Genomic DNA, 13,558 nt, shown 5'->3' on the forward strand with positions numbered 1-13,558 from the left:
AGGGTTCTACTGTTATGTCCAGAAAAGTTTCTGATCTTCTTTCATCTATACAAAGTAATGCAATATATGAAAATAAGCTAGGTTGAATGCAATATTAAACAGTGCTCTTGTTAGAGGTCCTTGTTAGCATCAATGTTTCATTTTCTCAGCTATACTGTGCCAAAGAATCTTTGTAAAAATGGCATCTTTTAGTAAATATAATTTGGATATGGTTCATTTCTGTAGTTTTCTTCTTTCAGTGGATTTAGTGTATCAAAAATCAAGCCTCCACCTTGTTACGTCCTCTTATTTACCTAACTTGCATTCATAGGTCCTACATAAGCTTGAGGAGGAGAGTCCCCTTATAATTAGTCACTCTGATTATACTGAATGAGCAGTTGTAGTATGGTATGTAGTGGTTCTTAGATTTAATTACATCGTATCTGCAAACATAGCATTTAGTGGATTTTCTGCTGGATTCTTAGATATGCAAGTAGGAGGCAGGTATATGAAGTCTCCCAAATTGGTAACTTCTTATCACAATAGTTATCTCTTTTGTTATATAAAATGTAATTAGAATACTTCAGTTTGCCTATGGTGTTCTAAATTACAATCCACTTAAAGGAAGAGAAATGGCAGCTTTAGCCATACTATCTTGCCAAGATTCATACTCCCACTTAGCTAATTCACAACCTCTTACCTAACTGGCTTTAAAAAAATACTTCAAGTGATTTCTTTTGTTAACGTACAATCCTTCAAAATTAGAATGAAAAGTTTAATGGCCTAAATACAGTGCAGTCCGATTTGAAAAGCCTGATTTATCTTCTGTGGTTCCTTTTTTATATAGTAGTATTTCCTTGTTATGCCCTTGGTATTTCATAGCTGTCCTTTTTAAGCACTGAAGCAATTAGTTTTGAGAAGGCTGATTCTTCAGGCTCCAGTGCTTTCCTGCCTTTCATTCGCCGAAGCTGTACATTTTAATGAAGTTGTTTCATCTGTGTTGCCAAACACTAGAATTTTGCTGCTTCAATTCTAATTATCTCTGCTGGCAAATGCTATGTTTTATTAAAGCTGTCAAGTGCACTGTTCATTAAATGTCCACAGTTTGTGGTGCTGTGCACACAAATTAGATCAGCTTTGCTCCTTGATAGATTATGAAGAAGTTAAGTATTTTTATATAAACCTCTAAAACAGAGTCTACCAGCAATCAGTGATGACTTAGATAAGTAAAGCATACCTGTAGCTTCTTGAAACCTAGTATCTTGCCAAAACCCATGTAGGATACATATGTTAAAATTCTAGTAGTACAGCTGAGTATACCTTTTGTAAGATTATTTTAGACACCATTTTCCTTTCTCAAGATATCTACATTGCATCATGAATTCTAGTTTATATGTGTTTCGGGTAACATAAATTTTGATACATATGCTTTTATATAAGCAGAAGTATCAGTGCTAGTCTTTCAGTAGAGGGTTATATAGTATAATTCATGTCCGTTAAAAGCAAAGATGACTTCATTTTAATGTTACTAACCCGGTGAATGAAAAAGATTGCTATCATAAGCAACTACCAGCTTCTCTTGTAATTGCATATCTCAAAAGGGAATTTTATAGAAGATGTTTACTTCAAATATATGAGGCGGTAATAGAAATATCACACTTGCAAAGAAAATATTTGAGTCGGCTCTCATTTTGGCACTTGTGGAATTTTTTTTGCCTTTATTGATTTTATATTCTCAGTGTAAGTATCATTATCTTCAATAACACAAGAAATCATTCTTACTATTTAATGTATTGTTTCCCAAATGTTCTTTAGGAGAATTAATAAGATACTGTGATGGTATACTACCAGATAAACATACTGTTGATCTTTTGAAAAAATCTTTTTCTTACCCTTCAGCTATCTGTAGGAAATAACTTCAAATCTGATTTTAGTACCGTGGCTTCTATGGTATCCCTTTTCCGTATTGGTTACCTTATCTTTTGAAGAACGTAGTGTTTATATTTTCCAACACTGCTTTTGAATTTATCAGGCTGTATTTTAAACCTTCAGAGGAACAGATATTTATTTTACTCTTTTTCAGAAATCATAAATGACATCTCAAAGTGCTATGTAAAGTAAATAGAACTTTGGGGCTCTTGGGTATATATATTTTTTAGGGTTTGGTAGGAAACTACAGTCCTTCAGGAGGATGTGAGCCACTATTCCTTGTCTCTTCTCCTTATGATCTAGTTTAAAGTGCTCTAGTACAAATAGAAAATTTATATACCCTGAAGTTGAATAGGAGATTGTGTAAGTTTATATATTTCATTATCTGTTAATGTATTATACCTTACGATGTGTATTTCATGGTATTTACATTAAATAATAGCATTTATTTTTAGTTTTTGAATGCAGAAATAGAAATTCAGGCTTTCAAAGCAACCATCTGAGCCTCTGCCTGTCAAAACCTTTCCTTCAGTAGTTAAATGTTTAAAGGAAAACATTTGTTCTTCACATAGTGTGACCCTTTATACCCCTGTAATGGAGAACTTTCCAAAGTGGCACTGAAGATGCATTTAGTAGTATGCTGAATTTTATCAGGCTAGTCAAGAAGTAAAAATCAGGAGTGTCTCACTTGAGAATTCCTTGCAGCCAGTTGTATGATGTTTCCAAGCAGAGATTCATATAGTGAGATTAGCCTAAAAGCAGTGCTGATGACTTAGTCCTGGCCCAACCCAAAAAGTGACATATGAACAAGAGATATCATTCTGATTGGCATTCATAGGTTGACATGAAGTGAATTCTTGGAAGAACAGTAAAATATGTTCTTTGACTGCTGCTGGCTAACACTCAAGCAGCCTTATTTCTGCATCAGCTGTGGTATTTAGATGGTCAGTAAGATTATCCCAAAGGAGCACAGATTGTTGCCGTTGTTTTCAAGCATACGTCTGAGGCAAAAGGTCAAATACCTGAGCAAAGAGATATAGAAAATAAGCTGTTCTTGGCCACCCGCGCTTGTCTCCTAAAGGAGCTTTCAGGGACAATGTTTCTTGTACTTCAGCACTTGAATATGATAATTTTTGTCATCTGAAGTACTTAACTTCAGACCAATAATCATGCATCTTGATCAGCTTACAACTTAACTTTTTTCAAAGGCCTATTGTCAGACAGAAGATGGATCAGAATAGATGGCAGTGAAGTAGTTGAGTGATACTAATATATTGAGAGATTTGATGGGAGAGGGAAGCATGGAAGTCACCTAAGTGCATGTGAAAATTCTACAATATATGAAATATGACAGGTTTTCTTAATGTTGTTATTGTCACTTTGGTTGTATGTTTCTATTTGGCTTTGAGTCTGAAAAATTGGACAAAATATTTCATTAACCTTCTAGAGAGATTTGAAATGTAGTCAGGCTTATATTTATATCTAGACTCAGATCTGGAAAAGTGTGTCCTATTTTGGCTTCTTGGAAGTTACCTGAGTTATTACTGTCACTGGCATGAATAAATAAAAGTTTTGATTGCACTGCCTCATCCACCCTTTTCAGGTTGAGTGTGCAGGTGTATTAACTATAACAGAGGCAAATAAATTTCTTTGTAAAACCTGATGCCTTCCTCTTATCAGTGTAGTCTCAGAAAATTATGTAAAATCACTGAAGCAATCATCAAGCACAAGACATCATAAGTGATGCAAACAAATATAGAAATAAGTCTTTAATGTGCATGCGAAATTAATTTTATAGTTATGAAAGTATACAAACAAAAACAACAACTAGATTTTATGACTTACTGCGGGTTATCAAGATGAAACTGAATATAATGAATGCCATTAATAAAAGAAATACCGTACAAAGGGAAATGTTCCTGGTTCTGGATATGTAGAGATTAAGTTGACAAGGTTCTATGCCACTTTTAAAAGTCTGAAAATTTGAGACCTAACTAGGAACTCCTTCAGTTCAAAAAAACATGGGAAATGTTTTGGTCCAAGATTTTAGATTTGGCTCCCTGAAATTGATACTATCTGCTAAGATATTTGACTGGTTTTCTAGCATTTTAAATGTTGAACTTTAAGGGATTGAGAGAGTATTGCTTTTGTATTACTACATTTTTGGAAGGGAATAGTCTTCTTCTAACCTTGCAAAAGGAAAACTAAATTACTTTCATTTTAGCTTTGTTTGTTTGTTTGTTTGTTTTTACAGGAACACCAAGACAGTATAGTTGGGAATACAATGCAAACTGTAATCGCCTTACTGAATAACATGGTTGCTAACAAAAGAACAAACATGATGTCACTCTTTGAAGAAGGTATGTCATCTTTATCTTTTGTTATTCTCCTTATTACAGATGTTTGCCAGTCTGTTGTAACGTCTGGAACCATGTGAAGCTGTAGACTTGTATGTATTTATATTCTATAGTGGTTGTTAGATAATTGCATTGCAACTGACTCATACTCCTTACTACCTCATCTACCTTCTTTACTGATTTGATTATAAATTTACCTTTTAGAAGGCTACTCCTCCAAGAAAATGTGGTTACTGACTGAATTACTGATAAAGTTATGTTATGCCCATGAAGAATGGCTTTGGAAAGGAGCGGGCTAGAGCTCTGACCATACAGTGCAGAATGTAGCCTCTGCAAGTTCTTCCTTTTCTCAGTGATCAAAACTGTGAAAGGATAAGTTGTACAGTATTTCTGCACCTTTTAGAACACGAGCTTCTGGTCTAGTCCAATGAGGTAGATTTAGTGGGGTGGAGCCCAAACTGACTATGAAGTCTTGGTCTACAAAGCATTCCATGTCTCTATTTCACTATGTTTTATTATCAAAGCTCCTTTTATTTAGAAATTTGTTCTGGTTTACAAAATGAAGATAAAAGTTGTTTAGAAATATACATATTGAGAGCATTACTTCTGTTTATTGTTAGTGAGTGACATCCAGCAATACACATGCACACTGCTGTTTGTACCATTTGTATAAAATAAATCTAAGATCTAGACTACGGGCATAGCAGTATATATCATACTAGAAGGAAAAGGAAGAAATTTGCATAGAGAGACAGTGAAGAGACAGCTAAGTCTCTTGTGAAACTCAGTTAAGAGAAAACCTTTTAAAAGTGAGTGGGGAAACTTCATCACAGTGTAGCTTTTCTATAGTCATCACATCAGAGAATGAGCTAGATGAGACAGAATATGATTAATGGTTTAAGTATAAACACTAATGGTGATGAGCAAATGTAAAGAATTGCCTTAGATAGGCGATAAATAAAAATCAGAACATGTACCAGCCTAAAACTCCATCAAGATTGGTAGTAGTGGTCATGCCCTCATTTTTGTAATTATCTTATCAATTAAAGCACTCACCCAGAAAGCAGGAGAGCTGAATTCCTGGTCCTTTTTAGTCTGAAGGGGTTGAACAGACAATACCATCATTCAGGAGACAAACTGGAACTTGACATTGTAGCTCAAGTCCTCCAAGTGCTGTACCAACGTAATTGGCACGCCTTAGTCAAATTAATATGCTTTGCCTTTCTGCATGGCAAACTAGGTGCAAAACTATTTAACAACATGGCAAAACTGCATCTACTCTCTAAATATCTCCTTTTTATTGTCTCACAGAGCAAACTCCCATGTACTTTTTATGTTGCTGGTAGTATATCAGTGCTCTTTCACTTCTCATCTGCTCCAAAAATAAAATGCATCTCTTCCATCATGATAGTTTCTAAATTAAGGAAGTGGGGTAGAAACATTATTGAAGTCTTTTATCTTTTCCTTGTGCTATGTCATAAATAACTCCAGTAATATTTTCAGACTATTAGAGTGGTTGGGTAACACTAACTTGAGCTCACTGAACTTCAGCATCCTGACTAGAAAAAACACTAGAGCAGCCAAAACCAATTTTTCTCAAGGAAAATGTCCCCATCTTCTCATCCCTTTTCCCCACTGGCTAATCTTCAGAGTACTGAGAACCTGGATTTTGGCCAGCCTTTTATTTATTTAAGGGCCTAATTGTTGAGTGAAGAACTTCTGAAATTTGGTTTGCAAGAATGTTACAAAGGTATTGATCTTGTAATTGTAAACTGTAAGATTTTCCTTGAATGAAAGAGAGAGAAAAGTTATTCGATATGAACCGGAGGGATTTTTGTCTTTTTCGTTACTGACTGTAAATAGATAGTGTTCACTACAGGAAAATACCTTAAACTTCTTCTGCCATTATCTTTGATATTCAGAGTGTAATTTTTGATTGATTTTTATGTGATGGAGAACAACGTGATCTAGTAAAATGCAAACTAAGCTCCCTCTTGCAGAAAATGATCCTGGAGTCCAAATAGAAAAGGTGAACGTGAGTCAGCAGTGTGCTCTTGCAGCAATAAAGGCAAAAGAGGACTGTAATAAGAAAGCATAACTGCAAGGTTGAGGAAAGTGATTATTCTCCTTTATTTAGCACTCATGAGATTTCATCTAGACCAGTGTCTAGTTTTGAGCTCCAAACTATAAGACAGACATTGACAGACAGGAGCAAGTCCAGAGGAGGGCAAGCAAGATGTTTAGGGGAATGGTCCACATGACGTGTGTATTGCCAGTCTTTGCCTGTACTATTACATGAATTTATTCCTTCCCAAATGTGGAATTTTGTTTTTGCCTTTGTTAAACTTTAAGAGGTTTCTGGCAGCCTTTTTTGAGCTCTTCAGCTCTTTCTGAATGTTAGCTCAGCCCTTCATCACATCAACTGCTTGCCTCATTTCAATGTCATCTGCAAACTTGCTGAAGGTGCATGTTATTCCATCCTGTTAACACTCTGTGTCCATGCTATTAATGAAGGCATTCAACGTTCATAAGCTATTCTGCTGTCTTAAAAAAAGAAGGCTGAAGACAGAGTATTATGGGTCATCAGTTTCCCTTATTTCCCCTTTACAGTGTGATAATTAATTCATGTATATATGGAGCTTTAGAAAGGAAAAACCCTAAATACTTGCTAAACATTATAAGGAACTCAGGTTAGCGGGTCAGTCCTGTCAAGTTTTTTTTGTTTCCGAGAGTCCAGACGTTAGCAATGAGGATTTCTTTCAGATTCTGTGTATGCCTTTCTTCAGCTGCCAAGCAGCAGTGTTTTTGCACAGATCATTCAGAGACCCTTGTCACTGTTTCCTTTTCTGCCTGTTAGCCTTCAGAACTCTCTCCTGCTCAAAGGAGTTGTATTAGGTGATAGATTTTTTTTTTTTTTTGATGGCTTGCAGCTTACATGTTGAACTTTCCCCTTCTTCAAGTAAATCTTGCATGATGGCACTTTCTTCATTAATACTTCTGTGATTTTATATTAATAACAATGATATGGCTGTGCATTTCAGCAACTTGTGTACATGGTGGGTTGCCTAGCATTAATTTGTCTCTCCCCTGAACTGTGTCCTTTTGTGTGACAATACATCAGACATGTAATGATAACCATGTTTAATGTGTAAAGGTGTAATGGAGAATAACGTGGAACTAAAGTCACAGAGGGAATTTAAAATGGCCCGTACTTGTGTTATCAGCTATTAAACATTTGTTCTGTTAACATTAATGATAATTTCCACTTAATAATCAAAGGGGAATAATATGATTCAGTTTAATTACTGAGACTGGGATTCAGTAAGGAGACTGGGATTGCTATATGGTTTCTTGTGAATAGTTAAGGTGGGATGCTAAAATCCAAGACAATAGTGGTCATTTTTAGCATGGTCTTCTAAGAATGTGAGACTTACTCTCCTTCCCTCTGGCTTGGCTTCTGTCTGCCAGTCTCTTTCTTTCCTCCCTTTCCCCATCTTTTGAAATCATTGGACAATTTTAAGCTAACGTAAGAGAGCACAGAGGCCCAAATATACAGAATATGTATTCATTCTATAATAATCAAGGAAAGGAGAGACCCAAGTTAGTGCCACAGTTTAGGGAAAGGCAATAGTATGGCCTTATCAATCAAACATTCCTGGCTAATGCACAGCACAATTGTACAATACACAACATGCAAAAAATATATATATAGATGTACTTAGACATTTGCAGAAATAAATTAACACCTAAAGTTTCTAATTTAAAAAATTTTTAAAAAACATTAAGTTTGTAACCTTTTATCTTGGACCATCCCTATGGAAATTAGGTTGCAAAACCCCAAAAGATGTAATTTCACCTTCAGGTAGGAACTAAAGAATGTAGATGTGAGAGAAGCATCGTTCTTGAGCAGTTTCCTCCTTTTGTCATAAAGTTATGACATAGTCGAAGTGGAGCTAGCTGGTCTGAGTTTATATCCTGGATTATAATAGTTATTACTGATGGAGGTAAAACCTTTTCATCTGTGAATTCTATTTCCATTAGAATTTATTAAATTAAATTATCAAGCATAAAACTTATACTCTTATGCAGTATCCTGCGGTCTACTAATAGGCCTGTAAAATATATCCCCCTGGTCTTTTCTGTGTTCACTTCCCGTTTGCTTTTTAGGGTATCTGCCGTCTTCTGGTTTAGGTTTGTAACCTCTGAATTCCACAGCACGTTGGTCAGTGCCTGAGATGGGTACTGATGTAATGATCCCACAGGATCAGTCAGAGTATGGGAGCAATTCCCACTATAACATGTGCTTATAGTTGGGTGACACTGGATGAAACAGTGCCAAGGTTTCGGAAACAGGGAAAGTGATAAGGATGGTGATTTATTACCATGGAGGTAGGCAGGGATATAAAATGCAAATCTGTAGGAAATGAGATATTGTTTGTTCTACTGGTCATGGAACAACCAGGTGTGTGTTACTTTGCACTTGTCATATTAAAAGGGTTAACATTTGCTGACTATAAAATGAACAACTAGATGCTAGAATCACCAGCTCTTAAGCAGGTGTTGTAGGAGCACAGTAAATGATCATCTGTTTCTATAGGTAGGTGTTAGGTCAGTCTACTGAAAAGGCACGTTGTCTGTCTTAAACATGTTGTGTCTATTAGCAAGCATTGACATACTGACAAATTTAGACATGAGATAAACCACAAAGGTTTGGCTGCTTGATAAGTGAGTGGTGTTAGTGTGCAAGACTGCTTAATTATGTGGAATGTGATGGGTAATAAATAGCCAAGTGCATCACAGGATATAATGTAGTAAAAGTTTTGTACTGTAGTACAATTCACAGATATGTAAACTCTACTTAGCCTTCAGTCTTTTTGTCACTTTAGTTTATTTTCTTGTTCTGTTTCTGAGTTGTTTTGTTAGGTTTTTCTTCAAATATCTTGTGCAAATTTAAAATAGAAAATGCTAAATCATCTTAATCTTCTGTAGTTAGTAGTGCTTTCAAACTTTGAGTCCTGTTTGTCCCCAGATCGTGTTCAAAGGCAAGGAAATTCTTCATTCTAGCTTGATCATATAAGTTTTCCTTATGGGAGGAGTTTGGACATAGTGTACTAGAGTATAGAGAAATGTGTTTCAAAGGCTTTAGCTGCTTCATCAGGATCCTCATTCTGAAGAAATGAACAAAACAAGTTGTTGGAAAATAGATCTTACAGGCTGCAATTGATAACTTCAGGTAGTTTGTCTGCAGCTATTCCTGATAATGCCTCAAATTTGTTATATTTATATAAACAGCTATTTTCAGTATGTATAAAAAGTAAATCCAAGTAATTCTGTCTTTAGAAAAAGTTTTCACTGTAATTCAAAGCTGGTCTAGTAAATTTTTTTCAGCCCAATATTGCTTACAAGTAAGTTCACATTTTTAGCTTTTTTTGGATTCTCATTACACTCCGTAAATGGTTTATCACTTCCTTTTGTGATGGCCTTATAAGGAGATGATTTGGATATAAAGTTCGTACAGTCATGTTGAATTGAATGACCTTTTCCAGGCTCTACTACCATGATCCTGTGTTTGGCTACTATCCTGAAGTAACCACCACTAGCAGTGTAAGCAGAGATGTTTGTCTGAATGTTTAAAAACAATGTCCATTATGTGATACAGAAAATCCTAAGCATTATTCCTTATGTGTTAATGCTGTTGAATGTCAGGAACTAAAGTAAAAGTGAAATTGTGGATTTTGAAACAATAAAAATAGTCTTTGAGTTGTGTAAAAATGCAGCAGCTATTAGTAGTACACAGTACTTCAAGCGGTTTGTGTAAAAACTGTGGTTCCTAAGGAAGGACCTTTGATAGAAGCGTAGGGGGTCGGCTACTCCAGCTGTTATATTTGATATCATATTAAGAAAGCATGATAGGTGTTTAAACAGGGACAATTATTAAAAAGGAAGTGATCTGCAATAAACTTTGTAGGCAGATCGTCATAACTCATTTGCACCTCATGAAAGAAAGATCAACCTTCATGGGTGAGGTGTCCTTATTAATCTTGTGGTCCACTGCTTTAACTTTTAGTCAAATGTCAAGAGATTAATTAGATTTTGAATGTCTTCATTTGTTTTATTGTTAAAGTCTGTTAAATATTGCATATCCAAACAGTGGCACTCATGAGACCAGCATCCAACTTTAACCTTTTTCTTGAACAAAAAAAACCCCTAAAAATAAGGAAAAGTGTGTCAGTCTTTTACATATACAGATCTTTAACATAATGATAGGTAAATGACAGTGAATTCTGAGCTCTCTAGATAGACCCCAAAGATTTCTTTCTTACCTGAATCTTTGGAGGATATTTTTCTACCTTTCACTTCCTCACAGATAACTATTTCAGCTTCAGTCTCAAAAGACATTTGATTATTCTGCCCATAGCACACTGTCTAAGGACGGCTACTAGCTTCCTAGTTGACTGTTTCTCACCTGCCAAATTATCAGTGCTCATGAAATTAATCAGTAGACCACACTAACTTGGCAACTCAGATCTTCCTCCCTGCCGCACCCATCTATGCAGTAGTCTGTACAACACTGAGAAGGCGTTGGTGGGATGTTGCATGGGACTTTGATTTTAGGAATACAAGTGAGTTGTTGGAGTAGCTGGTTCCGAAGTTGCAGGATTTTCTTCCTAGGTGGCAGAAACTCAAGAAGAGGACCATGGATTAGTTATGCAGAAATCTACTTGTAAGTGAAAGGCAGGAATTATAAAATCCTATAGAATACATTACTTAAACTAATGTCCCCTTAAAAAAAACCAAACCAAACCCAAACCAACCAACCACCCAAATAACAAGTAAAAAAAACTCACCCCAAACCAAAACCAACACTTAGCCTGTGGAGAAATCACACACACATTCAGACCAGTTCTGAAGCCATTGGCTCATTCCTTAGTAGCCCCTTTTTGTTCCTAGGAGGCAGGAGTTTGCTGCAAAACTTTTACAGGATACAATATAGGAATATTTGTCCAGTGATTGAAGATAGAAAATGTGTTGTTTCATGGCAGCACTTCATACCTTGTTAATGTACATTGCCCTAAGCAAATATAAAGCTTAGTTCATATGCAACATTTTGTGATTCTGGACAGAAAGATTGACAGGGAGAGTAGGGAAATCAATATGAGTAAGAACCTAAAAACAATTTTCTGTATTCACTGTTTAGAAACAAAATGCTCTCAGTTAAATACATGTAAAGTAAAGAATTATTTTAAAACACAGAAAACAAATGCAGACAGACCGGTATCATCCTGTCTGAGTAGTTGCAGATGTTGCTTCTGTATCATTTGGATGTGACAGGGAAAGTCCTTCGGTGAGGAGGTGTACACCTTACAGCCTCTGCCGTGCAGGACATAAGCCTTTCACAGCTCCCTGCCAGTACTGCAGTAGTTAGTTCAGCTCTGGAGCACTGAGATGTCTCTATGAACATCTAAAGATAGTAGTCGTATGTCACTATGTTCATTTGAGTTACAGCTTATATGGCAAGTCAGTGGTGGTTGAGCCTGCAAAATTCTCTTCTATGATGTTATGAGGTTCAGATTGTTTTTTAACACTATTAAGACATGTTTTTCTGAACCAAAATGCCAGTCACTGAGGTGGAAGTGTATAACATCACATGGGTAAACTTAGAAGTCTGGTATCATAAAAGGTAAGTGGGAATCATGTCAAAATAGCATGGTAGTAGTGAAGTCTTTGAGGAAAAAATAACCTGTGTCATCCTGTGATATTCAACAATACAGCCATCTGAAAAGGATGAAAATAGAAACGGTAATTGCTGTGAGAAACAGTTATGCCATTCAAGTAGAACCAAGCCTGTTGTTGTTGAGAGCCGTACCCATAAGGCGCAAAATGTCACAGCACGCTTGCTAAGACTTCAAAGGATAAAATAAGTTAATAAAGGCTCAACAGGTTGTTACATCTTGTCTCGCTAGTGCAGTGCTGTAAAAGAGGACTGGCCTTTTCTGTGGCTGGAGTAGGCTTCCTGATGCTGTGGCTGTGGCCAGCCAAGCAGATCATCTTGCAACCATAGCCTAAGATGTCTCATTTTAACACCTAATTGATGGAAGAGAAAGGAGTAATAACAAAAAATGTTCAAAATCTTTTCATTCCATGGTATTCTAGTCTGAGAGGCCCTACGCAGAAATCTGATGATATAACTGATTAGCTTAGTTTAATGGTAGGAAGTTAGTTCAATAAATGTATTTACTGTCTTTATATTTCTCATATACCAATGATAATAGACATTTTTTTATGCCTATCCAATTCCTAGACAAAACTAAGATTTAAAGTTTTGGCTGAGTGGTTACTCTGACTGATAATGTTTGGAAGCAGAAGACTATTTAAAAAATTTCATTTTTGATGTTAAAATGTGAGGTATCAGTTTTCCATCTGAGGGTGTGGATATCTGAAGGTTTCCTAATTGACAAACTCAGGATTGTGAAAATGGAAAAGATCTTCAAAGCCTTATACTCCTTCTCACCCACTTAGTCATAAAAACATTTTTTTTTTCCTCCCCCCTAGAGATCATCATCTTTGCATTCACTCTAGGTGCTGCTTTTCCTGCAGTTTAATTTAAACATAATTAGACATTATGCTAGTAATCCCATGAAGTACAACTCGAGTCATATGTATTAGCACTAGTGGATTTGATCAGTTTGAGAGAAAAAGAGTAAGTAGGTAAAAGTGTAGCTATCATATTAACTACAAGTTAACTATTGATGACACAAACTATTTAAGTTGTTACGGATAATAAATTAATATCTAATGATGATGTCCCTGTATAGCTTGTCAGATATAATTAGTAAGCTAAAAGATTATATTAAAGGGTGAAATTAAAAATGTAACTATATATTTGAAAAGAGACCTAGTTTGAATGCAGTATTAAGCCATAGGTTGTAGAGCTATCATATATTTTTCTGTTCTAGTTTAGAACAGTCTCAGTATGAAAGCAATGTATCACTGCCACTTCGAGTTAACTGTAAAGTTGCAGAGGTACAAAGTACTATACACAAAATGAAACTACATCAATCATTACTTTGTCATAGGGATAATGGCCTTCTTCAGATGCACTTATTTGATCCTACTGAAAGGAGTTCATTTTGTCAATTGCTAAAAAAAAAGCACTGGCTTTGGCAGGACCACATCTATGTAGTGGACAGATAAATAAAATCTGAGGTTTTCCAGTGATTTAAAGAATAATTTAGGGTTTTTGTTTTGTTTTAGATGTTTTCAGTAGTCATATCTCCCAGACAGCCAGATAT

General features: G+C 35.7%; 1 protein-coding gene across 3 annotated transcripts in view; it reads left to right on the forward strand.

Moving 5' to 3' along the window:
* The window catches only part of ULK4 (unc-51 like kinase 4), a 241,264-nt gene that overhangs the window by 146,180 nt on the left and 81,526 nt on the right, over positions 1–13,558 (forward strand). For all 3 annotated transcript variants that reach the window (XM_042806318.1, XM_042806319.1, XM_042806320.1), the window contains one exon: positions 4,163–4,268. In XM_042806318.1, the coding sequence (XP_042662252.1) occupies positions 4,163–4,268 (106 nt within the window). The remainder of the gene's footprint in view (positions 1–4,162; positions 4,269–13,558) is intronic.

This window comes from Tyto alba, unplaced genomic scaffold (genome assembly GCF_018691265.1).
Source record: "Tyto alba isolate M040663 unplaced genomic scaffold, T.alba_DEE_v4.0 Super-Scaffold_46, whole genome shotgun sequence".
Classification (NCBI taxonomy): domain Eukaryota; kingdom Metazoa; phylum Chordata; class Aves; order Strigiformes; family Tytonidae; genus Tyto; species Tyto alba.